Here is a 27,933-nt window from a genome sequence, read left to right as displayed (position 1 = left end):
GGTGATTGATGATGTTTCCGTCTTTTGCTCCTTGCTAAATTAATGTCCCTTCCGAGCGACAACAGCAATTTCTGACGAGACGTCGTTGTGAAAACGAGCTGTCGGCAAGTGGTGACGCGAGTGTCAAACTGTTGAAAGCTATCAAGCTTCGTTCGGTCGGTGACTCTTGTTCTCTCTGGATCTCCTGGCTCCTAATCTTTTGACGTTCAAGTAGGTAACGTTTTCGTCCTCGTCCTCCTGGATCTACTTTCCACGTTTTCCAGCGGCAGTTTGATTGCTGTGCAGCGACGTTGCCAGGTAATGGCTACCCGATGGTAGCTCGTTACGTATCGAGTCAGGGTGATTTTCGTTGTCTGCGGTAACGTGTGCCGCACTACCCGCTGACGCCAGTCACGTTTCTCTGAACGGCTGTAGCTTCCGATGCCTATTACTAAAAATTAAAATACATATTGAAAACTCAATCTTTGAATCGAATTGTATATAATGTAATAATTTTCATAAATTCAGATCATGTCCAAAGAGAGTATGAGCTAATGTCTATACGATTTACTAAAATACCTAAATATTAACCTGGAAAATTTTGAGGTCCTGTGCTTAGGCAGGACTAAATGGTTTAAAAATCGTTGGGTGGTATCTTGATGCAAATATTGCCTCGGTTTGGTGGGCAGAGGGGGATAGTCTTCAATGATCATACACGCTGCCTGTCCGTTGCTTGTGCCCCTAAGAAAGCCTGGGTACAAGGTTGGTGTGGTTAACTCACAAGTAACTCGTAACGAACGATTAGACCGGTCGAAAGTGATGATGTTGCCTTTTAGAAATCGCTTGGACAATGTCCTACTACCGCCGCCTTTGCTGTACACCGATCCTTTCCCTCTGGATGATATCCTGAATGTTTCTGAAATTAAACAAAACCCAATTAATCATTTGCTATAGAAGAAAACCAATCTCTAAGTTTTAAACTTATTTAATTTACATTTTATGCATTTAATACAATACAATATAAACATTAATATAATATATTTTATATTTTATAATTCCAATTTGACCACTCAATTGTACAGAATAATATCTTTTCTCAGAAGCTGGATGAAGTAACAAAACGTCAGCTACCGTCATACATTAACATAACGGCTCACGATATCCATTTATTAATATCAAAGGAAACCTAATAAAAATTAGCTATTTGAAATTGAAGATTAATATTTTAAGGATTACCTCAATTATTACCATCAAAACCATACTCTCCCCTCCCCCTCTCTCTTTTCATCATCGAAGACGACTAAAAACGAACCTACGTTCAATCAGCCAAATCATCTCAACCCGAAGAAGACGTGGGACGCCTCGCAGACATGGAAAGAGTCGGGCCTACTAAAACCGTTCGCAAAATAAGAACATCGGAGGATGATTTTCAACATATGGCTCGTGGATCATTTGTGCGTGGGATTTCTTTGTCGATCGTTCGTGAATTTTGCTTGGTGTTTTAATATCATTTAGTTCGCGGCGATTTAACGATCGTCCAGCCGATGTTCGGAGGTGATCGACCATGCGAAAATCATGATAGCGAAAATCACACGCGGACCAGGTCGAAAAAGAGGAACGTCTCGGGGTATGAGTACCGGAAACGACGCCACGAGGATCCTTCGATGAGCATCGTCGGTCAGAAATGAAACAACTGAACGACGAAGTATGACAAAAGACGATTGAGGATAACGGGATATGGATCCACTCGTTTTTGAAGTGTTTTCTGCACCAGCTCGCGCTGGCGGCGATAGTATATTTAATGGAAAAATTTATCATTCGAGTACAGAATTTTTTGATTATCCTTTTATCACGTCATATGACTTGTGGAAAGCTACGCGACTGAACTAATATTATTATTAGATTGCAGATGTTGGTGCATTTATGAGAAATTTAAACGTGTAGCAATGTATAGGATACACATATATTTTAGAAAAATACGTAAAACATCCAAAGTAAAATTTCAATTTAATATATTTCCTTTGTGTAATAAATCGAAAAAAATATCGTGGAAGTCACTGGAACATGTAGCGTAAAATGTATCACACAAGATATTGAAGAAATTGAAAAGTATTGAGTTAGAAAATTAAGTTTGGTGAATGCTTTGAGAGGAATAACGGGGTATATTACTCAATTTTTATTCTTTATCCATGTTAAATATTGTAAAACATCGGTTGGTTTTCTACTTTATTGATGATTAAATAATTAAATATCTTGATCGTAATTTTTACTTATTATTAAACAAAGTGTCTAAAGCCAAATTTATCATCTTCGTTTCATCCGCGGGAAACAGCGTTCATCCGCTGTGCTCCTACAAACTGAACCAGTGTAAACTTGGCTTAACGAATCGTCAAATTTCTGCGCCAAGATAATAAAATTCAACAGACATTTTTTCGCGTGCGGAGTAACGATAATCCATCATTGTAATTCTACTCTGGTTGTTCTCTAATGAAACGAATGTTTATATCACGTGATTACTCGAATAACACCAAGATTTCCCCGAGATCTTACGTGCATTAATACGATTCTTCTATTGTATATAACGGGCATTAACGTAACTGCGATCGAATTACAGATACAATTACGATTTATACGATAAGCACAGGAATGTTACGTAAACCTACACGGCAAGCAATCTATACTTTAATTTCTCATACAGCCAAATTGGCCACACGGTTTGACCCGAAAACCAGGCCACGATATTTGACGTCGAGCACGGATTTTTCCATCGTGATACGTATACCGAATTAAACTCTCTGCAAATGTTCTGCATAAATATTCTGCAATCTTCGTTCTTTCAACGTCGCGTTTCATTTTTCTAATTTATGATCAATTTTCTTTGAAAAGTTTGTACTAAAAATAGCAAAGATTTATCGTGAAATTCTTTAAAATATTTTTCTTAAACGATTCTCCTCTTTTTTTTTATAGATGTTTTCTACAAATATTGCGCGTCTTGTCGTAGCAATTTTTTTTTTAACACTAGTGATAAGTAGACCGTAAGTCTCAATTTACTTCGCCTATTAAATATTATAACGATCGCTGTACTTTGGATATTTTATATATTTTTGCATATCACGTGCATTATATGCATCTTTGAATCTTCAATTTTAAACATCCTTAGCTTGATAATATAATCGAAATGATGAGTGATATTTCTATTTACTTCGAAATGGAAATGACATTCTAACGTTCTCGCGAGATTTACGTTTGAGATTTCCAAAGCTCCACGGATAATCCTCCTGTCACGTAAAACAAGAAACCGATAGAAAACAATCGTGGTTGCGTATTAACCGTAATATCGACGCGATCATTGTCGACAAGAAGCCAGACATGGCTCGTAACTCCGTAACCACGCTTCCGGTTACGTATATATAGGGTGTACCACACCAAGTACTGCATTTCGAATTTCTATTTGTGAAATAGCGAATTTCTTTTCCGAGAAGCGACGATCTCTTTCTCGTCAAATATATTTTTTTTCCACTCAAAAATATATTTGTTTCCCCTTGTAATTGTTATGTAACTCGTAATACGTTTGTGATAATAGGATATAGGAAGTGGGTTTAGGAAAATTGATTATTTGATTTAGAATGCAGGAAAAGAGGAAACAGAGAGTGGGGATACGGAATATAGCAAACGATACACAGGACGTGGGATATGATCTAATCAATATTCTGCAGAAGAATTGATCAAAAGTTAATAATTTAGACCTCGTAGAACGATAAACAGTAACGTGAACGTTCCATGGAAGTCTTCCACGATGAGCAAAGTTATTTCGCCCGTGTACGCTCCAATTGCGAAGCAACGTAACGCGGAAATTTACAACGAAACCTTTTATTTCGTATCGCCATTACGGAGAATTAATTCTCGCGTTGATTATGCTTCTCCTTGCTTCGATATCCTTACAGATTCGTCAAATCACGAACGAGATGTTGTATTATTCTTGAATTTTCATTTACGATTTTCTTCTCTGATTTATATTTAACTTTGTATCCGCGCAGCCAGTGAACCGTAGGAGATGCGTTCCAATGTACGATTGCATATTGTACGACAAATTTGTATTTTCTAAGAAAAGTTGCGAATTAAATAGCATGACAATAGCGAAAGAAAAGCCGCAGAATGGCGTACGTGAAAGTGCTTGTTATCGTTGCATTATGTCATCGAGCAAAAGTGTTGAAATGTGAAATTGAAATGCTAAGCTGAAATAGCAAGTTGCAACAATGGACTGAAGTCTAAAATTATGATAGAAAGTTACTATGATGGAACGGATATTGAAATTTATAACAGCAGATTGCAATATCCAGCTACGGAGATAAATTAAGTGGAAATGTGGAAAGATGGTACAACTGCAATATTTTTTTGAAAAATAAAGGAAATACAATAGGACATTATAAAATACACAGGACAATAATGCCAATCTATATTATCTACAAAAATGGTACTGATCATAGTATCTGAACATATAAGACACAAATTCGTCTATCAAAGTTTAGCTTTTCCACAGTATCCTCAAATTAAAATTTCTTAAGAGTTGCTTCATTCAAATATTTAGCTGTAATCATAGATTGAATTATAAAGTTGCGATAACATATAAAAATGCGAAAATGACTTAATTTTTATATAATTTTATACTGTGCTATGTTAGTATAATGTAATGTTATATCAAATATCATATATAACTGATTACGAGATTTAATCTTTTCATTTCTATAATGCAAAAACGCAGTACGACAAACTGGAATTTCAAGTGCATCGATAATCTATCAGATAAATAATCGTTATCATAAAATAATTATTGCTCTAATGTTCGATGTCCAGTAGCTACAGATATTCACAATGACATGTATTTATAGCTAGAGAATTAATCATACAAAGGAAGCATCGAATTCGCAAATCGAATAAATTCGTACAAACCAAACGCGACATTCTGTAATCTGCAATTCTGCAATCAATATAAAATACGATCAATAGAAACTAATAAAAATATGATAAAATGTAATGAATTTTGTTTTTTTATTTAATATGAAATACAGCAATAATACAACACAACAAGATATAACAATTCTTCTCTTCTATTTTTATATAGCAAAAAGATTAAAAAAATATTTATTCCAGTTGTTCGATAGATTTCATATTACCGATTCCGATTTTTCCGTATTTATTTTATTTCCTTGTTTAATAAAAAAAAAAAAACGTCATAAATAGTAACAAAGTGTAATAAATTTTCGTTCCTATATTTAGTAGAAGATAAAATAATAACAACGAGATGATAGGATATAAGCAATTTTCCTTCCATATTTAATGATTTTATATGATAGACCGATACGAGATTGGATGCGCTCGATGGTGGATTAAAAATCTAAAAAAAAGAAAAAGAAAAAAAAATATTTTTCAAGTAAAATCCCAAATGCCTCAGGATTGAATACCTTCTTGCACTTTATCAACGTTTGCTCTTAAAATATTCAGGCACTCGTGTGTATCGAGCGGTCGGATGTCCAGCACGCGGCGTAAAATAACGGCTTAGAATTCTAACCGCGATGCTTCGTATCAATAACCATTTATCAATATAATACTAGTCGAGCTGTCAAATGAGCTTCTCTCTCGTCTATATAGAAAGAGAATTTCGTGCACGCATAGCGATTACACCAATTACATGGCCAGATAAATTATTACAATGGTAAACATTACAGTGTTACAATAGCTAAACTATGATTGTGAATTTATAGAAAATTCAAATATACGGAAATACTTAAAAATATAAATAGCGTATGTAGTATGCAAAAATGTATAAAAAAAAGTAATTTTGTCTAGAGAATAATAGCTAAACTACGTATATTTGAGAATTTATGGGAAATCAATATATAATGCAAAAATATATAAAATTTACAAATTTCTTGTCTGGGGCGCGAGTCCAGCTGAACAGATTTTTCTTTATGTTCCAAACGCAATACCTGAGAGAATTTTGATTAATATCAAGTACGAAAGTACTATGTCTATTATAAACATATATATATATATATATAATATTAGTTTAAATTTTGTAAGATGTTGCCTTTGGAATATAAAATGAAAAAATTATGTGATTCTAGATTTTTGCACATCACTGTAGCTGTTACGCTATAAAATTATAACACTGTAACGCACAGTGCAACCCGCAGACGCGGGTCTGTTCGTTTGATCTCAGGTTTCCGCCAATAATACCAACGAAGAGTTAATTATTGTATATATGAAATACAATTTTATTCTGGCGAATGGAATTCAACTGTAGTGTTCAATGTCTATAACAATCTTCGTACGGTTTACGCGTGTAATAAACGGGACATACGGAGGGGCACAACGGGTAGGTAAAGAGGAGCCAGATATTTTAACATTTTTAACCCAGCAGGAACAGCTCAAAGGGACGTCACGTTCATCCACTTCCTTCGACCCGCGCCCCTAGTGGCAATTGTTTATTCCCCAAGCTATCAGTCGGCGAACCAAAAGACACTCGATCGAAACAGATCGATAAAAACATCTCCTCGTGAACTGATTCTTAGACGGTTAATCCTCGCATTCACCGATTCTTCGGCTTTAATCGGCTTTCGTCAAGAGAATCTTTCGAATCGCAAACCATGGAAGGCATGAAAAAATGATTGGATAGTTGTTCTCGAGCAGAGGTTGGATGAATCATGAATCTGTGGTCGATTAAAGAACAAGGAAGATGACTAATCAGGGGAAATTTGAACGAATATTTAAGCGTTTCGTACTGACGGGGTTAACGGAGCAATAATTATGCGGAACATTAGCATTACATGTTGCAATGATAAAACTAGGGCAATATAGCTAATTATTGTAGATAAATAGAGAAAATATAGAAAATAGAAGACTATGTAGGTCATCGGCGTTAGATGTTCTAACGATCGAACTACGTTAATGTGGAAAATTATTCTAGATAAAATATTTCATAACAGAATAAATATAGAAAACAGGAGATACTACCAGGTCACTAGCATTACGCACTTTAACGATAAAACGACGACTAAAATCGTTATTAGTACCCACACACAATTTCCTAGATAATGAGTAAAACATAGCTTAGAAACGAAAAAGATTAATCATCTCCCACACAAAATCATAGGATAGAAAATCACGAAAATTAACGCACTGTACTCGACACACCAACAATAATTATAACCGATAAAATATGGAAAAAGGAAGACCACGGTATAAATAAATTGACAAATATGTACAATCTCTCCTTTTATCTCAAGAAGATACACCGTAAAAGTGTGCTGGTCGATATTATAAAAAAATCGTACGATATATAATCGTATAATATAAAAAATTGTTCGAGCTACAAGGGAAAAAAGTTATCTAACACGCGGCAAGAGAATGAACGAAGAGAGCGCGGTATCACAGAAACTGATGCGATCGCCATCATTTATCAAGCAATTTCATCGACTCGAAAATGTGCGAAACCACTCCCATAGGTGGCACGATAAGATGAAATTCATTCTGTTGGCGATATACGTTTGATAATATGATATTCAGATAGTAATCTGCGTATATCGCGTAGATGAACCTCGTGGTGGAATATGGAGATTGAAATACCAGAGAGCCGGTGCGCACGGTCACGTTGCATCGTGTCACAGAATGCGCAAAGAGGCCACGTCAATGCACGTTACGCTGCTCGTAGGAGGTGGCACTGAAGAGGAGAAGAGACCCGGAAGACCCGGATGAATGGAAACCACGATGGCGATTAGTAGGTAATCGTAGCTATGTCATTGTTTCAAGATTGAGCATTTGGCGATGATTTTTCTACCTCTCCGAAAGTTTAAGGATACGGCACAGCAGTGTGGAAAAATCGTCAATGGCGAGACAGTGTTTGAAGACGTTTAGGTCGAATCGTTATTTGTAAAAAATTTCGAAATGGATTTGTTTAGGATTTAGAAGATCGCGAATGGACGAAAATTTGTTAGTATAATAGTTAAGTCATTTGTGTTAATTAATTATAAATTAAAGCAACAAGATCAAAATTTTTCCATAAATAAAAATTTGCTATTGCAATAATTGAAAGTTACCACATCTGTGTAAATTAGGAGTCTAATTAACAAAGTCTTCTCAAAAGAATTATAAAAAAAATTCGGTGGATGGAATTTTACGACTAAAGCACTGAAAAGCAGTAATCATTGATGCAAATTTCCAACAAAATTAAAAAAATCACAGACTAAATTAAGATATTCGACAAAGATGGTATAAAATCTATTCATGATCACAGAATTACTAAATTCAATTCAATTTTCGATTACTCTCCGATACATACCAAGAATTGGAACGAAACAATGCAAAAGAGGCCACGTCAACGCACGCTACGCAGTTCAAAAGATCTCGGATCAATGAACGAAAAGCTACCACACGACATCAATTATGACTTCACGTACCAAAGTACCTACTGTAAAGCCATGCATTTCAAACTGAGTCCAACCTCTTCATCAAAATCCGTCAAATCCAACTTCCTCGCATTTTCACCAAATGCCACCTTTTCACATCTACCTTAAACACTTCCGATGAAATATAATGCAATTTTGGTCCCTCGAAAGGTTTGAAAAAATCATCTTACACTTTGTCAAACCAAGTGCAACCCAAGCTTCTCACATTTCAAATCACGAAACGCAAAATTGTTGCATCTACCTAAAACACCACTAGTTTAAAAGAATCCGATTCTGATTCTCCAAAAGTTTCTAAAAAGAGCATCTTTTGCTCTACGGATGTTAAACCAAGTCCAACCTTATCACCAAACCCAACCTTCTTACACACCTATAGATACTAAACACCACGTCCTAAAGAATCAAAGTAAAAAGATCTCAAGCAATGATCCAGTGTTGGAAAAATGTCGAAAAAAGCATCGAGAGAAAAAAGATCCTCCTGTAGAGGCAACGAGCAGCCTGAGCCCCCAGGAACGAGTATCGAGCGGGTGCGGAGGTGTAGCAGAGCCTGGAGGATCTTTACCTGCTCGGTACAGACGCATAAGTCGTGATTTGCGACCGTGGCTGCAGCTGCTGGTGGTCGAGTCGTCCCTATATCCTCCTCGAGACTCTCGCCAGAGGTAGGGAGAGTTTGACAGAGGAAGAGTTTAACTGGCCAGTTTCCGTTTGGTAGCCCGAGAAAAAACGCTCGATCCTGCGTAGTCTCGCGTAAATTTGTCAATTATTATCGTTACGATCGAGGGATTATTATTATACGTGAATTTAGATACGCGTTACGACACGACGTATTGCGAACGACACGCGTGTTGGACGAGTGCTTTCTGCCGGCTGTCGTAACTCGAGTCATCCTCGTCGTGCGCGTTCACTCGCTCGCGGCACCCGGATCGGCCAGACGAGGCGCGCACGCGTCCTCCGGCCGAGGATACGCCGTATATTGATCGAAACTTGCCCCGATCTGAACGTAACGAACCCCGACGAGGAATTTCTGCTACGATTACGCGCGTCAGGCAAGGTCAGACCTCGACGATCTTTCGCCACGAGGACCGCGCTGCTGAGTCCAAGCTTCCTGGAGTTCCCTCGCGTGTTTCGACTTGTTATACGACGAGGGTAAGAGAATCACGCGTGGAAGATGGAATATGGTATTTTTGCATCACAGAATGATAGGAGATTGAGAATTTTTAGGTTAGGTTCAGGTCCACACGTTCGCGAATCATGCTTCCTGGAGTTTTCTCACTTGCGTTTGACCGATTATGAGAGGAAAATAAGAAAATTGAGATACGAGGAATGGGACGAGATATTTTTCCATCATAGACTAATAAGAGATATAGGAATAGAAAGAGATTTTTAGGTTAAGTCTGACATGCAGTAATCTGTGAGGATTGTTGTACTGGTCGATTCTATGGGATGCATTATGTGGAATTAGTTGGATGTCGATTTAATGTCGAGGGGGTTGAAACTCGAATCGATAATATCGGTAATAGTTTTTGGTTAGGCAAGAAAGAAGTTTGAGGTTAGGTTCGGTTTTAAATCTTATTAAGCGGATCAGAATAAATTAACCATATCCTCGTTTGTGGCATATACAGAAAGTTTATTAATGGGTTGAGATTTACTTGAATTAAAATCTAGTTACGTCATGTTCTTGGTTGGACAGAGAATAGCTACTAACATCAGTGTACCTTGTGTATTTTGAATGTACCTTCGGTGAATTTGTTAAAAAAACTATTGATCAAATTGCGATGATAATATCATACTCCTGATTTAATGTAGGATAGCTTCATGATTAAATTGGATAAGCACAGTTCCTCAACCATAATGTAGGTTTAATGGAAACAGCAATATCCGATTTTCATCACGTAACAGTAATATTACTCAGAATATGCTTTCCATCTGATTAAAATGTGAAATACAACCAAAATAATAAATACAAAAAAAATGTGGAGAATCAGATTGAAGAAGTAGCAAAAATTTGATCGAATACTATGTAGAATAGAAGCAGACTAAAATTATACAAGAACTTTCAATTTTTGTGCACTATGTTATATAATTTTACAGGTTAACATGATAAGGAACGAAATATTTCCTCTGTCCAAAACAATAGATTATATCCATTGGAAAAACAAAGACAAGTAAGATATTTCTCTTTCGTAATTATATAACAGTTAACATTTTTAGACTGCATTTATAATTACGAGACACGGTGAACGACAGAATGATTAATGAAATGCTTCGGTCGAACCATATGGAATTTCTATAATAACCGAATAATCTTAGGTCAAATCTAATAACCGCGATCCTCGGTTACCAGGACCACTGTGCATTGTATCTCCTCTCCAGGATAGGAGGAAAACGTTAGCTGCTTCTATTGATCACAACTAACCGTTTGATTAGAGCTCGACAAACGGTAACGAGAAATCTTGCTCCAGTAAATCACAGATTTCAAAGGAATTTGGATTTCTGTTATAAGAAACATTGCGCAGCCTCCTTTTCATAACGTAGAATATACCGGTCGCTTTGCATATTCATGGGATAACCGCCTAATAGAAATATATTACAGGGAAATGAGAAATCGTAAACCATACTGAATTCCTAGCAATCGTTCTGCAAATATTCATAAAAATCAATAAAAAGTCATTGCATATGGAAATTAAATTCTTATCGCGTCTAATTAAATACTTCGAATCTTACAAGTCTTTGGATCGTCCTATGATGAATTATCAAAGACAGCACGAGGCTAAATAGAAGAAAACGCAACAAGATTGGTGAAAATGTCCATCAACGTGTCCGATTCTCCATTTTTCACGCACGACGAAAAATTACCGCTTGTTCGTGCAACAGATCACGCCGTTATGCATTCTGCGGACCGTTTATTATCCAGCGAACTGACGGATATGCATTATGCATTTTCTGGTAACGATCGATTTCCACCGATACGTTTCAGGCAAGGCTAGATCGTACGCGACTCGTCGCGGGAAGACATATTGCGGCCGAGACAGATTCCCGGCGATAAAACACGGCATGCGGCTCTCCTTATGCAAATTTCGTTCCCTTCGACCTGCAGTGCCGCTCGAACGTTTCATTACCGTTGATGCAGTTTCGCCTGTTATCGTGGGCGCACGCGCGCGATTTTAGGCGTTTGATCGTGACTCACATCGAGCTCATGCAAATTCCGAATTAATCGAACAGATAAAGGGAAAAAATTGTTGAACGCGTTCGAGTGAGCCGTTTTAGCGAAGTATGATATTCTATTGGTAAAATGGAAAAGTGGCGAGAGGAAGTAAAAGGATTAATGATGCACAACATTACGGTGAAAGCGTAGAAGTTCTTCATTCCTTGCAAGTATATCCGTTTACTTTTTAAACAATGCTGTATACTTCTACTAGTAAAAATATCATTGTCTATAATTACAATTACTTATCAAATTAACGTTTACATTGACTAGCAAGCGTGTACACTTACTAGATTAATATAACATTCACTGTAATGTACATACAGGACGATTCATATTCGTTGGATGAGTAGAGAAATCCGTATCCGCGTAACAAGGTTCAAGATTGAACTTGTTTTCCATTTTCATCGTAAGAATCAATTTTAAATCCACAAAATAACAATTGCTATCACTGAATTCATTATTATCAAAAGAATAAATAAGAAAAGTATAATAAATAAGTGAAATAATATTTAAAAAATGTAGATAATATGGTAATTATATGTAACTTCTAAATTACGTGATGCTAAACGATTATTGTGACTTATCCGTCTAGCAATCGTCTACTAATTGAAATCTCGGAAGATAGAATAGCCATTATGAGACGTAGAAGTAAATCTTTCCACTCGTGACCTCAACAGCTTGCAGTACAATCGCAGCACAGTTTGCATGTTATTCTATACGTTTCTGTAGTGTTTTGCGATTGCATCGTGAATTGTATAACATACTCCGTGTTTACAGAGTGATCCACGTAAAACGTTCTACCGTATATGTCTAAGGACGTTCGTGTAAAATGGATTACATCTAGTGTTTTATTTGTATAGAATAAACTATTTATATAGACTGTATAACACGATCTATATGGTGACACATAGAGGATAATCCACATAAGGTAGATTATATATAGCGTTACATCGTATTCCTACGTTGAATTGTGTAACGTATTCCGTTTATACAGGATGTTTCACATACAGTGTTAGACTGTAATTAGTACATGATTCGCACACGGGATATTTGCAAATTCTACTTTGGATCAACAAGGGGAATGATACGATATCCTTTGTATATATGTTTTGAGTTGCATGGTATCCCATCCTGTATTTATATGGTGATTCATAAACGATATCATCTTCGGATTTGAGAGTGACTCATATGAAGTGTCGTTTTAACAATCGATAGCTATACAAAATATTGCACGTTTATACGTTTGCATGATGTAACGCGTATAAAATGTTTGAAATAAAAAATATTAATCGCGCAAGGGCAAAGCGAAGAAAATAATTTCCACGATACGTGAAATGACACGTGGAACAAGTACAGAAGTCTTAGAACGCACCTATCCAAAGGAAATATATTTTAACGAACAAATGCTTTATACAATATTTTTATTCGACTTTCCCTCCTTTCCTCCAATATGAAATATTATGCTTTCTCACTCTGTGAAAAAGCCGATTATCCAATCGAAGCACATCGTAATCAATTTTTCTTTCGCAAAAATCTTCTTAAAAATCCTATCGCCATTTATCGCTTTCGCGCGTTTCTTGCGACACTCTATCATAATAATACTCTTCCTCCGTGGAAGATAAGATAATACGTACACATTACGAAACCTCTAAAGGAAATGAACAATTTGTCAAAAATTTATAACCGAACCAACCACTCGTTTCTAGCGTTAGAATTAATTTAACCAAGAACAGATACATCTATCATTTACTTCATTCATAGCACGTTGTATAATATAATTAGTTTGTCCGAAGAGTTTCTTTCGTTTCATAAGGTGATAACGGACGAACAACAATTTCTCTTTTATATTACTTTATTGAATTAGGTACGATCTATTTCGTTCTATTTCTATTATTATGTTCGTGCATAATTCAATAAACTGATATAAAGCAAGAAAACATCGTGCGTTTATTATTTCCTTATAAAACGAAAGAAACAATTCGGACAACCTAATGTATCGGATACGAATTAAGAAAAACGAAGAATAGGAAGAAAACAATTTTTTAAACGATCGATTCGAAGAAGAATACTTGGACGTGGACGTGCGTAAAATTTTTGGAGGAAAATTCGATCATTGGGAGTGAGGCTGAGATGACAGGAAGTAGGCGGAACGTGAAAAACGGCGTTGATCAAGCAACTGCGATTTCGGGCATCCCCGAAAATGACGCAACGAAACATAGTTCTATGCTAATTCATACAACCACACGGAACTTCCGGTGCACCATATCCAGCGTGTGGGCTATTTTTGCACGTACTGTATCTTACGACAAGGTCAGACTTTCCGTTTCTTTCTCGTGATCCTAATATTAGAGACTAGCGTTGGCCGCCTTCACGCGTATCGAGCTGCATAATCTTTTTCGAAGTATATAATGTTTTCTTTTGGTGATTTAAAATTTAACCTTGTTTATCAGAAGTGAAAGGTTGGCGAGAGAACACATAGGGGATATATATGGAAGATATATTTGGGAACTTGTAATTAACGCTTACGACCGTCTGTTCGACACCTGTGCCTGAAATATCGTTGCAATCGACATAATTTATGCGAATCTTTTTCTCAGACAGCTCTTGCATCAGGAATTTAATTTATAAGGTTTTCTGCACTCGATCGAGTGCCACGTGCAACTTTCTAAACGGGAATAAGAATATTTTATGGCTAAATAATGCGAATTTTGCGGCAAACAAATATAAGTTTACCAAATTCATTTATTCTTTTGCTTTTTACACGTTATAGAATTCTGTTACTTTGTTTCTCTAAGTGTGACAAGTTTCTATATCTCGAACATAAAAGATACACTGGCGCTGGAAAGTTTGCAAGACCGTCTGCTTTTTAAACGATACAACGGTACTTCGTATTTATGGAAAATTGAAGGGTACAGAAACGTCGGAAAAATACGTAAGACATCGAAAGTAAAGTATTCGTTACGATATTTACAAGTCTTTTTATTTATTCTATCAATTTATGAACGCGTGGTCGACATAAATGCAAATTTCTCGGATGTTTCGTTCCTGGCTAGATTCGCTGTTTTTCCACCGACATGATAGCCATTTCTGCCCAATTAACTCGGCGCGTTAAAACAGATGGAATCCCTTCAACTTTGCATAAAATTTGCATCGTGGGACGAATCTCGTTCTTTTTTTGCACGTGTTGTTTACCCTCTTGCGCCATATTAATTATAGCCTCGATTAGGCCTTAAACCGAGCAAAGGAATCAACAACTTAAAGTAAAAATAACATTTTGAAAAGCAGAGAGAAGGGAATTGAATGAAACGGCTTGCGAAGATTTGATACGGTAAGGTTGAAGATAAACGACGCGTATTTCTTTTTAAACTGAGATAGTCAGACCAAGTCACGGTCAAGAACATGGAATAAAACGGACGAAAGGCGAGGACAAATTTTACGAGTTTACGCACGAGACGCACCAATTTTATTTCCGTGGTTTGAGCGAGTTGCATGCCACGCCTCAACAACGAAACACGTCAATGGTATTCAAATCGCGAGTTCCTTACTTTTCAATTTTCCGATGATTTGAAACAAAAATGTACGGTAGAAAATATGGGTCGCCGTAAAAATAACATCTGCAACGTGTTTTAACACTTTGCGCCGCGTGTCGGCATATAGCCACCCGAATCTGCTCACAGTTCCGGACACTTATTTTCAAGTGGCTGGCGTACGTCTATTTTTCTGAGCGATAATCTAAACTAAACAGTATTATGTTTTTGATGAAAGAAAATTAGAGATCTTGCGAAATTTTATCTTCCGTTTAACGTAAACTCACGATGTAGGATGATGGTCGAGTCAAAACGAATTTCAGCCTTTCATTTATATCGCGACCTTAAAATACCTACAGTTAAAGAGGAAATATCAAAATTCAGTAACCGATTTAATATAAAAGTTAACAATCACCAAAACGGATTAGTTGCTCAATTACTTGACACGACGGATCAGATCGCAGACTAAAAAGACAATACCCTTTAGATTGAAGCATTAGATTCAACTAGAATCAAACATACTATAAACTCTTATAATCCAAGTTACAGTACCACGCCAAAATAATTTACTTGTAATTCTCGATGAGAATTGATTGTAAAATTCTTCCAAATAAAAAAAAAGAAATTTTTTATTGGCAATACCAGACGAATCGGCAAGTTCTTTATATGTTTTATATATTTTTTATAATACCTTATACACGATGCCTAAAATATGCAGAAAGAACATGTTCGATAGTGATAGTAGCGATGACGAGCATTATTTTGAACCTGACAAGATAGTAGACGACGATAGTGCTTCAGACAGTGGAAACGAGCTCCTTTCAACAAGGACTCGAATCGCGACCTTAAGATAGCCACGGTTAAAGAACAAATATCAAAATTCAGTAACAGATTTAATATAAGAGTTAACAACCACCAAAACCCATTAGTTACCCAATTACTTGACACGACGGATCAGACAGCAGACTAAAACGACAATACCCTTTAGATTGAAGCATTAGATTCAACTAGAATCAAACATACTATAAACTCTTATGATCCAAGTTACAGTACCACGCCAAAATAATTTACATATAATTCTCAATGAGAATTGATTGTAAAAAGTGTGCCAAATAAAAAGAAAAGGAAAAAACAAGGGATCGGCTAAAACGTTTCAATATTTCTAGTAATAGTGACAATGATGATGAACTAAATATTGATGAAAATAATACAAGACTCGATAATGAATAACGCAAACGTTCAACGTGTATATTTTCTCGACTATACGCGCCAATACTTCCAGAGCGACACTTTGCAAAGGGTTAAAATACCGTCGTTATCTAGGATATTCAATTCCACTTTAAAAAGTACAGGATAATCGAAGAAGAGGAGTTATAAATTGCAGAAGAACGAGACGAAGAATGAAAAAGGAGAGTTTGAAGATGGCGATAAAAGACATAAAGGGGATAAAGGGAAATGGAGCGGCATGATAGTACGGAATACGACCGGATCGATTGCAATGAATAACGCAAGAAGCGAAGGATAATACGAATACAAGGTGCAGGAAAATTCCTGCGACTAATTAACAACTATCTTACGGGATCGTGTTATACCGATTTAGTACGCGAATACGATTTACGTACAGCCGGTTAATCGAGATCGATTCTAAATAATCGTTCTTTTAACATTTTTCAGAAGTTTGTATTCTTCATATATTGGTATACGACATAAAAAGGAAGAAAAAGTATTTATATTTCAATGGATCTTGCGATCTTTTGTCGATCGAGTTATGCGTAATAAAATCTGCTTTTCCTCCGATTTCTCTCTTTGGTAATTTTTGAGCATCTTTTTACCTTAAGTTTGTAAATATTGCTTCTGATGTATTTACTACAATTTCATTACAGCTTAGTGTTAATTTTGTATAGCTGTAAAACGATATCATAAAAATGCTGTTGAATTTAGTCGAAATAAATTCACTCGAACAATAAAGTGCGGGATTTCGAACCGGAGAACAGGCGATCAATCGTCTCGGTGGAATTAAGAAGAATACATAGATTCAACAACAAGCTGCACAATAAACGATCTAATTATCTACTCGTCGATCCTCGATGACCGCTTCCCTTCGAGAGCAAGTCATTCACACCGACCTTCCAGAGGCTCTCCAGCACGATTCGCGAGATTATTGAACCTGAATCGGCGAAGAAAACGAGATTACGGACATCGTAGCCTTGACCAAACGCGTAAATCTTCTATGTACGTACTTGTGAATGAACGAACGAATGAAACGTGCGATTCAATTCAAGATAAACTATAAGTCAAAATTGTAAAGATCAAAGATATAAAATAAGTTTGTATTTCGCGTTTTTAGTTGGATATTTTCATTCTTAATCTATCAACTCACTAAGGATCAACGAACTGCTATCATATTACGTACTATAAATACTTTAATTTGAAAGTTTTACTCTTCTTGGAACATTGATGGAAAGAAATTCCCTTCCACGCCCACAAGGTGATAGAGTATCATAAAGCTATCGTCAAATCGATCTATTTAACCAATTTAGAAGTTTCTCTAATAAAAGTCTTCTACTTTTGGAGTATAGTTTATTTTTCGAATGAATCGCAGAGAAACAAACCACAAGGAAGAATGAATGAATTCTCCATGATGATGTAAGCATTGAAAACAACTTTTTTTTGAGATTGGAAAATTCATAGCAAACTATGGGAATATCTACGTTTCATAATACTAGATTGCTGCATAGATTCTACTTTATATATGTAAACTATCGATGTTACGATAAATGTAATATTCCTGTGTATGTCGATTAATCTGCAAAATCCAAAGATTTAGAAATTAACATCTGATTCAATAGCTAGGTATAGAGGCCAAGTATCGATTCATTTCTCACGTCGTTATTTATCATTTGTTCGACGAAATATTACAAACGATCCTTTCTCTTCTTTGTCTTAATCGTCTCGAGGAAAATATAAAATAATTGTCATTGATATACGCGATTAATCATTTTAGTCGCGAGTTGAACATAGCCTTAAAAGTTTTAAGATCTTTTCGTTTATCGAGATAAGAGGTAGAACGAAACGTAACGATTCGAGCATCTCAGCAGGATCAAATTACGATTAGAGGAAACTGGTTGGTAATCTCGAAACACCGTTTGAGAACCACGGGTCGCACTGAGAGGAACTGATTAAGAGGTATTATTTTGCATCGCTATCGAGCAACTATGCACGCTTAAGGGTCAGAGCAGGCCATCTTAAGCCGCAGATAAATGTAAAAAATAAGGCGAGCATACGCGAAGGGAGCGAAAGGTCGGATTACTCGAGTCCGTTCGAAGAATCCGTTTCGAAAGCAGACGTTTCGTGTTCTGATGATCGAACATCACATAACAATGGAATAAAGTTGGGCCGATACGTAGGTAGAAACACATTTTCAGATTAATTACCGGAAAAAAATATACGATTCAAAGCCTGTAAATCAAGAATTTTGTAAAACTAATTTTTTCTCTTATCCATAAATTATTTCTTATTTTTTATTTTATCTAGAATTTCTAAATATAAACTTTTATTTACAATAAATTTTGACAAAGATTCATTTTTCTGCTTATATATGGTCCGCTCTTTCGTTTTCTTTTATTTTTTTCTTTTTTGGAGGTTTTCTATAATAAAGAGAAAATCAGAACTAGCTTCAGTTACAGACAGATATATACTTTTCGTACTGTACTAATAATAATATTATAGTATAATATATAGTAATATTGAAGCCAAGGTCCTTTCGATATTCCTATGAATAAATCAATAGACGTTAAGAATAACATAAATGTTGCACAACAGAGAATATATTATGAATAGGGGTTATTAATGTTATCTGTCCCCAACATGACATTTCAACGACACACTCGTTTTAGATATTTTTTGAATCTTCTTTTACAGCAAAAAGTAATGACGACGTAAAAGCAATGGAAATACGAATGAATTTTTCAAGAAGAAAAAGAAAGCGCATTATGTAATCGACTGTCCGTTGCAGTAATATATTTTGTTATTGTAACATTTATCTATTCAATTTGATGGTTCATTCGATTCTACTTTCTTTGCTAATTAGGAAAGTTTACTTTGATCTTCGTCAGTCAAATTATCTTTTCCAATAAATTGCCAATAGAATATCTTGTTAAAATGATGATTAGCTCCTAACAAGAAATTTATAAATACTTCAAGCACAATATTCTACTACAATTTTATATGCATAATTTACCATCTTCTTATTAAAAAATTCACAATTTATACGTATCTACTGTATTTTGAGGAATATTACTCTCAGAAATACAATTTAGATACTATAAAATATTTACAGGAATGAAGAATCATTGAAATAATGTTTATTAAACGATTTAGACGCAAATAGGTCATGTATATCCACATGAAAGTGAAATCAAAATGTAAATATTGTAAGAAACCAAACATCGAATTGAGAGTTAACCTTTCGCGATCTTGTTAATTAATCGCGTCCGATTAATTCCAATATCGTTCGTTTTTTTCCGAGAGAACGAGATATCAATTACTTGTGATATTGTACATAAATACATACCATTTAAATTTGAAATAATGTGGCACCATAAGTTTATTTAAGAATTACAAAATCACATGTTATAAAATTTATCTTTTTTTTTTTCTTAGTACAATAGAAGTGAGAAATTGTAAAAGAAATCCTTCGCAACTGTACTTCCTATTCGGCCGCAAGAAATAATAATAAAAAGCGTCATTGATCGTGAACCACAAGCATCGTTACAGATAAAGACCTCTTGTTAGATTACTTTGATCTGGATAACACGTGGAACTTCAGAAAGAAATTATCAACGCTAACGCAAGAGTGGAAAGAGACAGGAGTAATATCGCAATGGTAAATTTTAACACGTGTTTTTTATTTGCTTAATATGCAAGGAAAAAATTCCATCAATTACGATTACACGACTATATCTCTCAAACGACAAAGAGAAGTTACGTAAATAGTAAAACATGGATGTATTTTAAACGATATAGTAGAAAAATATAAATATTTTATCAACTAATATTTTCAACAACAAAGGAAGCGTATGGTTTCAAATGTATTTACAAATAAAGAAAAAAGAAATTTCTCCAATGATCTTTGTTTGCCGATAAAGAAGAACGAGCGATGTAACTCGATAATTTATACAATTTTTCCAATCTATTTTAGGAAATCACTCGGTACACACTTCCTCGAATCTCGATCGGTAAACATTCAAACATGCAAACGCACAAAAAATAATGGCCTTATGTCGAAGAAACATGGTCGATCGTGATAAACGTACAAAGTACGGATAGTCGATGATTCGATACAAACACCAACGGATAAACCGTTTAAGTCAATATTAACATATATGTAGTATTATGGTGGAAGAACAATCAAACTCGACAGTGATACACAACTATACAAACCATTTCTTTTTATCGACAGTACCAAAGTTTAAATACACGACTCGATGTATACCGGTTAATTTAAAAAATAGTTTTTTCTCCGTGATATGATTTATTACAATTGCTAATTTAGTATAGATGATGTTGCACTTTTTAAGCCATGCGAAATAAATCAAACGTACAAAAAGATATAAGAAACGAATGAAGAAATTTTAAACATATAACCGCTTCTAACACCTCTTCCTAATATTACTTTTTAAGACATTACACCTCGTATTTTTTCTCGGACTTTGTTTCACTCGTTTCCCATAACCACCGAAACGTACATTGCATATATTAAAACATGATTCATCAAAATATTACGTTATACGCACGTTATCGCAATCTCGTGGTTCACTCAAGCGACGAAACTATCCGTTTCGGTGCGTTCAATAATCCGGTAAGCAATATCGATCCAACGTTACATCGTTGTGATATGAAAGGCAACAAACGGATACGACGAGTAAAAGACGAAGATGAAACGTGGTATGCATGTATGTACGTTTGCTTATGGAACAAAGCGAAGAAAAGATTAGGATACGGTAGAAATGTTCAATTCCCGTGTAAAATAAACTGGTCGCGGATCTCGTGCACGTTCTCGTGTCCAAAATGGCTGGTCGCTAAAATTAGCGTCGGAAGTATACGAAACGATACCAGATAGAACATCGGCGATCGCTACTATACCATGTTTCCACTCACCTTGACGTCGCAGAAAAGTCATATAAAATGGTATCGCCCTGCTGGACGGCCGCCTTCTAGCGTGAAAATTGAACGGGTGTTCGTAGGTGTATCGACACAGATGGATCGCCCTGTCGGGTGTACCCCAGTGTCTCGTTTTACGTCTTTCAACGATGTCGCCTACGAAAGTCGGTCGTTGAAACGGTCAGTCGCGTAAACGTGACACCGTGATGATATTTCTGCGTACTCTCTATCCCTTTTCCTGTTCGATGACAAGTATCCCTGTTGTCAAATGGCTATTTGCTTGTCGATTCTTTGCAAAGGATTGCGTGCTGTGCGTAACTTTATCGCTTGAGACGTGCACACGAAACGTTCCGGCTTCTGAGACGGCTACTATCTGAATACAACTGCAAACGAAACGATCCTCGAAACCAGGGCCGTAAACGTCAGTCGTGAATTCCCGCGACTGATATTTGTGCCGCTACATAATCTTTTTCACCAAAGAATCCAGTCAGAAGAGGTAAATAGAACCATATGATCGAAATCTAGGGAAAACGGAGTTGAATTTATAATTGAGGTTGAATTACGGTCGTATAAGCTATGGTTTGAACGATGAATGATACAAATGATAAAAACTAAAAAATGATTTTTTTAAGTGAACACGTATATTCTTTGTTGAATAGAGCTTTAAACGTTGTAAATGTTATAAGTAAATTTAAAATAATAAGCGGCAAATCAAAACCAATATTGCAACTTTTCAATTGTAAAATACGGAGTGTGGCAGATCGCGTGATATTAAACTAAAGTAAATTAAACTAAATTGAAAATATAGAATACAATTGGTTCGTTTTCAAAAAATCCGCATTTAAAAATTCATCGAATACGCGTGTAACGAACTAATTTTTGATTGAACATTTTCCAACTCAAATTTTTCAGGAAGGAAACCGGAAAAGCTTTTGTACACTTTTTACTTATTTTCACATATAAAATAATCTTCTGTTCGGTTGTACATACCTAGTTGTGATAAAATAAAATAAAACGTTATTTTTTCGAACATTAATTTCCTAAATTGGAAAATCGAATACATTTGTCCACATTGAGCTATACTGAACAAATACTTCCGTTACAATGTATCAAGCAAATATATTAAATTTAGCAGGTCAGTTTAAATATTTTCTCCAATAATATAAAGCTGTCCCTGAAGATTATAATTTGCTAACGACTAATCAGCCAATAGCTGGAATACCACGTGACTAGTTGTATTTTGTATTTACTCTTACTTTGACTTTCAGGTGAGATGATACAGAATTGTTTTGAATATATATCTACATATTGCGAAGAATTCGAATCTAAGCATGCTTTTATATTTGAAAGATTTTGAAAGTCTCGGTAAATCTTTAATCTTGAATCTTTAAAGTTTCGATATGTGTTAAAAGTCTTAATAAGTCTAATAAGTCTTAATGCATTCAATATCTTGTATCTACAATCTACAATCCCTTTACTATATCCTACTTTTAATACTTTTAAGATTTACTACATACAAGTCTTTTAATATTTACATGATTTTCAATACTTTTAAGAGTTTTAAATATTGAATTGTGTTCAAAGTGATATGAATTTTTGTAGCATTCAATCGCTCAAAATTAAGATTGAAACCATCACTATTTCTACTTTTTTTAATACGTGTTTGTTTTTTATTTAATCCCTATGTGACCTCGCACATTATCATTATCAAAGATGCAATAAAAATTTCGTGGTTTCAATACTCATTCAATTTCTTAATTATTTCGATAAGAAATTCGTTGATGTTTGTCACTGAAATATTATCTTAACATATAACGATGTAAAAATTTATTCACTATATGAATGCAATTGAAAAAGACTTTTGTTTGCTTATATGAGTATAAAAAATAACCCAATTCGGATTGATTTAAAGAAACAATAATAATACAGTAGTCTTGTCTAATCATAAATTAAAATGTATGCTTATAACCGATACGATATTAATATAAATTAATTAATATAAAACCATGTGTATAAACAAGTATACCTTTAACAGATATTTTTAGTATTAAATTTTAATTTTTCAGTCACAATTAAAAACTTATCAATGACAAACTTATTGGTGACTTTTTTGATGTTATAGTTATAATTATAATGCCTAGTTTTTTCACAAGTACATATTTCACAAGATTGTCGTCAAAATTAAGTATACGACTTATAGATAATTTATCAAAAAATTTTCTTATCTTACAAGTACAGAAGTAAATATATGTATGCTTCTGAATATACTGATGCAATGTTTGATAATAGTAATTGTGCTGATCACCAACATAACCTCAATGTTAGTGGAAAAAATAGTTGTGCACATGACGCGTCTTAGGATTCTTGTTAGAGGTATATATGTTCGTTAACAACTACTAGTATTCGTAGTATTGATTAACATAATAAATAAACTGCAGTAAATGTTATAATATAGATAATATTTAACAAGGAAATCTTTGACGCTTAAGAATAGTAAATTTATAAAGTTGTTGGCTGTTGTTAATTTTTGGTTTGTTAAAATCTATTAACAAAAATGACTTCGTCGTTTACTTGCATCACATGCCGAGTAGCATTCAGAGATTTAGATATACAGAGACAACACTACAAATCAGACTGGCACAGATACAATTTAAAAAGAAAAGTGGCTGAACTACCTCCTGCATCCATGGAAGAATTTCAGAAAAGAGTGATTGCACAAAAGACCAAAGGTTACAAAGAAAAGGAAGAAGGAATAATAAGTTGTAAAATATGTAAGAAGAATTTCAACACAAGAAATCAATATCAAAATCATTTATTATCAAAAAAACACAAGGAGAAATGTGCAAAACAAAATGTTCCTTTTGAAACTGAAAGTGAAAATCTTGAAAATAATACTGGTCCATCGTTTGGTTCTGTAATTAAGAAAAATGTGCAAGAGGAAGTTTCTGTAAAACAACTAAGTGAAGATATGGAAGTAGATTCTGATATTGAATCTATAAATTCTGACGAATGGATAGAAGATACTGAAAATCCAATCACAAATAATAATTGTTTATTTTGCAATCATCATAGTAGATCATTGGTACGCAATCTAAAACACATGACAATTGCACATTCGTTCTTTGTACCAGATCCTGAATATTGCACAGACATTAAAGGTTTACTTGTGTATCTTGGAGAAAAAATTTTTGCTGGATACATGTGCATTTGGTGTAATGATTCTGGTAAGTTAAATTTGTATTTTTATAATTATAAAGGAAGTGGCAAGCTAATTGTGTTTGTTTATAATAAATTAACAGGAAGATGTTTTCAAACCGTTGAGGCTGCTAGGGCACATATGATAGATAAAGGTCATTGTAAAATGTTGCACGAAGGAGATGCATTAGCAGAATATGCAGAATTTTATGATTATTCATCCAGCTATCCTGATGCAGAAATTGGTGATCCAGATGCAGAGGTTGAAATACCAGAATTAGATGGTAGCGATTACCAGCTAGTATTACCATCAGGAAATATTATTGGTCATAGATCTCTGTTCAGATACTATAAACAAAGCTTAAATCCAAATAGTGCAGTTGCAGTATCAAAGAGTACAAAACTGCGTAAAATACTGTCACAATATAGAGCTTTAGGATGGTCAGAAACACAAAAAGAGGCAGTTGTAAAAAAAGCGAGAGATATCAAATATATGGAAAGAGTACAAGCAAAATATTCTACACAATTGCAATTTAAGGCAAATAAGCTGCAAAAACATTTTAGACCTCAAGTGAACTTTTAAGCTTTTCTTGAGTCACATGTATAAATGTTCCTGTAAGACTGTATTCATTTTTAAACTATGTAAATTATATGGAAAATTTAATTGTTAAGCATGCTGCACTGCATACTTATACATTCATTGTTAACAAAAAAATTACATATATATTTGAAAAATTCGTATTTAATATAGCTTAAAATTATTTTAAAGGATTATTAGACATTAGTCATTATGAAGTGTAATGTTTATTTGGCGGATACTTTTACAAAATAATTTATAATATATTTTCGTAACATGTAACACCAATAAAAATAATACTTCTCGTGACTTTATTCTATATTCATGTGGACCCATCCAGTTATTCCTGTAATCATTAGCTAAATTACCGTTTTCGATAAATTTTTAGACATGGATCAAGAAATATTCCATGTTCTGTTAGTTTCTCATGATAGCTGCAAAAAAATGACTGCACAATCGAAGACTTCAAACATTTCGGTACTATGTACGTATAATATACTTTCAATTTACCATCAGTGAACTGTAGAATTGTAAAAGAGAGTTAACAATTGTTAAACTATCACATTCTTGACATAGGGTTTCTATTATGATACTATCGTTGATATATATTCACATTTCTTTGCGATACACGGATACACGAATTTCTTTTCATATATCTTTTACTATGCAAACCAGAGCGATTCGTTTTATTTTGAATTAGCAGAATGCAGAACAGTGGTCCAAAGAAGGAAATGTTAAATGGATCTTTTCATTCTTGTATTTGTCAACTCAAGTATTATTGTAATATTATTACTTAATATTATCTTTTTTCCCGTCTTAATAATGGCACACCATTCAGAACACCGACAAAGGGCAATAACCGATGCCTCAAATTATTAATACTTTTTAAGAAAGACATACGGTTCGCCCTGTTTATAGATATATTTCATAAATGCATCTTTAAGACAAACATACATTAGAGACCTGTTATTGTCACACAACGATACACATAGTTTACACTACTGCTCTTTCGTAAAATCTTTTTCTGGTTATTAAAGATTTCTCAAGATTAACGTTAACTCTCATTTTGGTTTCTATTAGACTTTCAATTTTTAATCCAACACCTTCACCAACAACTTTAAAGCTTGATGGGGAGGGGCCGGTCTGATTGATTCATCGAGATCCCTGTACAGAATCGTCGCCTCTACTTCAAGACCATGCTTGTAGCATACCTTCTGCGAATATATTCCCGTTGCATCAACTTTAAACACCTGTAAACATACAACAATTTCAACACTATATTTATGGGATATCTTCGAATGCACACAGACATTTACATACACTTCGTACGAAGTACACTGCGTGCAAAAATACCTCTCGAGAAAGTAACGAGTGCATTGCAATTTTACATCTTGATAAACGAAAATCATCCCATGCATATTAATCGAAGAACATGCTGAAACAAAAGTAAAATGTGAACTTCTTACCAAAACGGCCACGCCTCCACGCACGATCGCGTTGCACATATATATACGAATAAATACATTGAATCTATTCTTTAACAAATTTGCAACTTTACGTAAATTTCTTCATGTTATTTTACGATATTAGATTTAATAAATAATTTGTTTGTCATTTACATAAAAAAGCATTACTCAGTACATAGATGTTAGCAAATTATAATTCAAATATGATGGATTGCCATAAAATTAGTACAAGCTTCCGGCAGGGAATGGTAAAGGTCACGGAGTATACAATAGTACGATTCTAAAGAAATTTTTCATCGAACTTAAAATTGCATGCTTCCACAACATTTATCATACAGAGTTATAATTTTGTGAAGAAAGTTACTATAATTACGATGATAAGGATGAAATATGATTTAGGATTATACCTTGAAACCAGCGGTTTTAGCGATTTCTATACTGTCTGCCATCAGAATGCTCGCCAGACCTTTCCCACGGAAGTTCTCATCGATACTGAGGATTCGACACTCGAATAACTCGTCGACATTGTACTTGTAAAAAAGATCTACTTTCTTGTTAACTTTGTACAGGAGTCCGAATATTATTTTGAATTTTTCATCTTTCAATTCTGCAAGGCGACGTTCAGCTTCTTCGCGCTCTCCCTTCTTCAGGATACCATTCAATGCCATACCAGCTATCTGATAGGACAGTACTTATGATCGGCAATGAACTTAACGTTCAAGGTCCATACATATCGTAAGAAAACCTTCCCTCGTCAATGAAATACTTATAACGCACAAAATAAATTCACAAGTTGAGCAACAGTACATAATCATAATCTTTTTATTGTAAAAAAAAAAGAAGGGTACGACATTCGTTTTTTTAAATTCAGCTTACCATTCCATTTTGATCCACCAGCATCCTCGAGTATCCCTGCTTTAAAGTGAGTAGACAATGTCTTTCCAGCTCGAATTGGCTCTTCCCTTTTTCGCATAGTCCTACCGCGTGATTCAACGGTTCGTCGGAGAAGAAATTCCATTTCAGATGGTTAATTGCATCGTCGAAACGATTTTCTGGAACACCCACGACCTTTAAATCATCGGACGACATCTTTGGGGTGGTCACGGCACGAATTTTCCGCGCACTGAAAGGATTTTCTACGCGCGCACTACCCTTAGTAGGGAGAGCTGACTCATATGGGAAAAGCTCCATATATTGATTGACCCAGTTCAAGAAATTTACTGGCTATAATGATTATGCATCCTTCTTAATTATTTCTAATGTGAAATTCGCGCTGATCATGTTCCAATAGTACCCATACTTTTTGATAAAGAATAAGAAAATAAACATATTGAATTTATGTTCTTGGGTATCACTG

At 34.8% G+C, this 27,933-nt stretch overlaps 3 protein-coding genes across 5 annotated transcripts; 1 reads left to right on the top strand and 2 right to left on the bottom strand.

Moving 5' to 3' along the window:
* Window positions 1-34: 34 nt before the first annotated feature.
* On the bottom strand, window positions 35-22,457 carry LOC100643369. 2 transcript variants are annotated; one of them, XM_048408958.1, is made up of 5 exons: window positions 22,329-22,457; window positions 21,562-21,859; window positions 21,336-21,494; window positions 571-895; window positions 35-430 (listed from the first exon to the last, which is right to left on the bottom strand). In XM_048408958.1, exons 3-5 carry the CDS (start codon window positions 21,355-21,357, stop codon window positions 391-393), a joined length of 387 nt encoding a protein of 128 aa, XP_048264915.1. In that variant the 5' UTR covers window positions 21,358-21,494; window positions 21,562-21,859; window positions 22,329-22,457; the 3' UTR covers window positions 35-390. The 2 variants fall into 2 exon arrangements, with proteins under 2 accessions (XP_048264915.1, XP_012167467.2); XM_012312077.3 differs by lacking the exons at window positions 21,336-21,494; window positions 21,562-21,859; window positions 22,329-22,457 and adding an exon at window positions 9,004-9,330.
* A 986-nt stretch (window positions 22,458-23,443) lies between these two features.
* Window positions 23,444-25,419, top strand: LOC100643579 (zinc finger protein 622). The gene is made up of 2 exons (XM_003397883.4): window positions 23,444-24,562; window positions 24,638-25,419. Exons 1-2 carry the CDS (start codon window positions 23,893-23,895, stop codon window positions 25,114-25,116), a joined length of 1,149 nt encoding a protein of 382 aa, XP_003397931.1. The 5' UTR covers window positions 23,444-23,892; the 3' UTR covers window positions 25,117-25,419.
* Window positions 25,319-27,782, bottom strand: LOC100643699 (arylalkylamine N-acetyltransferase 1). Of its 2 annotated transcripts, XR_001098995.3 has the most exons (4): window positions 27,453-27,782; window positions 26,984-27,253; window positions 25,621-26,360; window positions 25,319-25,544 (listed from the first exon to the last, which is right to left on the bottom strand). XR_001098995.3 is itself a non-coding variant. In XM_012312079.3 (3 exons), the coding sequence occupies exons 1-3, from the start codon at window positions 27,765-27,767 to the stop codon at window positions 26,202-26,204; spliced, it is 744 nt and encodes a 247-aa protein (XP_012167469.1). In that variant the 5' UTR covers window positions 27,768-27,782; the 3' UTR covers window positions 25,319-26,201. The 2 variants fall into 2 exon arrangements, 1 of the variants encoding a protein (XP_012167469.1); XM_012312079.3 differs by having other exon boundaries at window positions 25,319-26,360.
* Between the last annotated feature and the right edge of the window lie 151 nt (window positions 27,783-27,933).

This window comes from Bombus terrestris, chromosome 9 (genome assembly GCF_910591885.1).
Source record: "Bombus terrestris chromosome 9, iyBomTerr1.2, whole genome shotgun sequence".
In the NCBI taxonomy this organism is placed as follows: domain Eukaryota; kingdom Metazoa; phylum Arthropoda; class Insecta; order Hymenoptera; family Apidae; genus Bombus; species Bombus terrestris.
This window is presented reverse-complemented; position numbering and strand designations above follow the sequence as displayed.

Bases quoted from the DNA above. Each gene is read 5' to 3' on its own strand.
- LOC100643369 (XM_048408958.1), bottom strand. From the start codon at position 21,357: ATGACTTTTCTGCGACGTCAAG. The intron at 896-21,335 runs GTGAGTGGAAAC...GTTTAATTTCAG, and splicing joins GACTTTTCTGCGACGTCAAG to AAACATTCAGGATATCATCC. The intron at 431-570 runs GTTAATATTTAG...TTTAATTTTTAG, and splicing joins AGGACCTCAAAATTTTCCAG to TAATAGGCATCGGAAGCTAC.
- LOC100643579 (XM_003397883.4), top strand. From the start codon at position 23,893: ATGACTTCGTCGTTTACTTGCATCACATGCCGAGTAGCATTCAGAGAT. The intron at 24,563-24,637 runs GTAAGTTAAATT...ATAAATTAACAG, and splicing joins CATTTGGTGTAATGATTCTG to GAAGATGTTTTCAAACCGTT.
- LOC100643699 (XM_012312079.3), bottom strand. From the start codon at position 27,767: ATGGAGCTTTTCCCATATGAGTCAGCTCTCCCTACTAAGGGTAGTGCG. The intron at 27,254-27,452 runs GTAAGCTGAATT...CTGTCCTATCAG, and splicing joins TGGTGGATCAAAATGGAATG to ATAGCTGGTATGGCATTGAA. The intron at 26,361-26,983 runs GTATAATCCTAA...GTATGTTTACAG, and splicing joins CTAAAACCGCTGGTTTCAAG to GTGTTTAAAGTTGATGCAAC.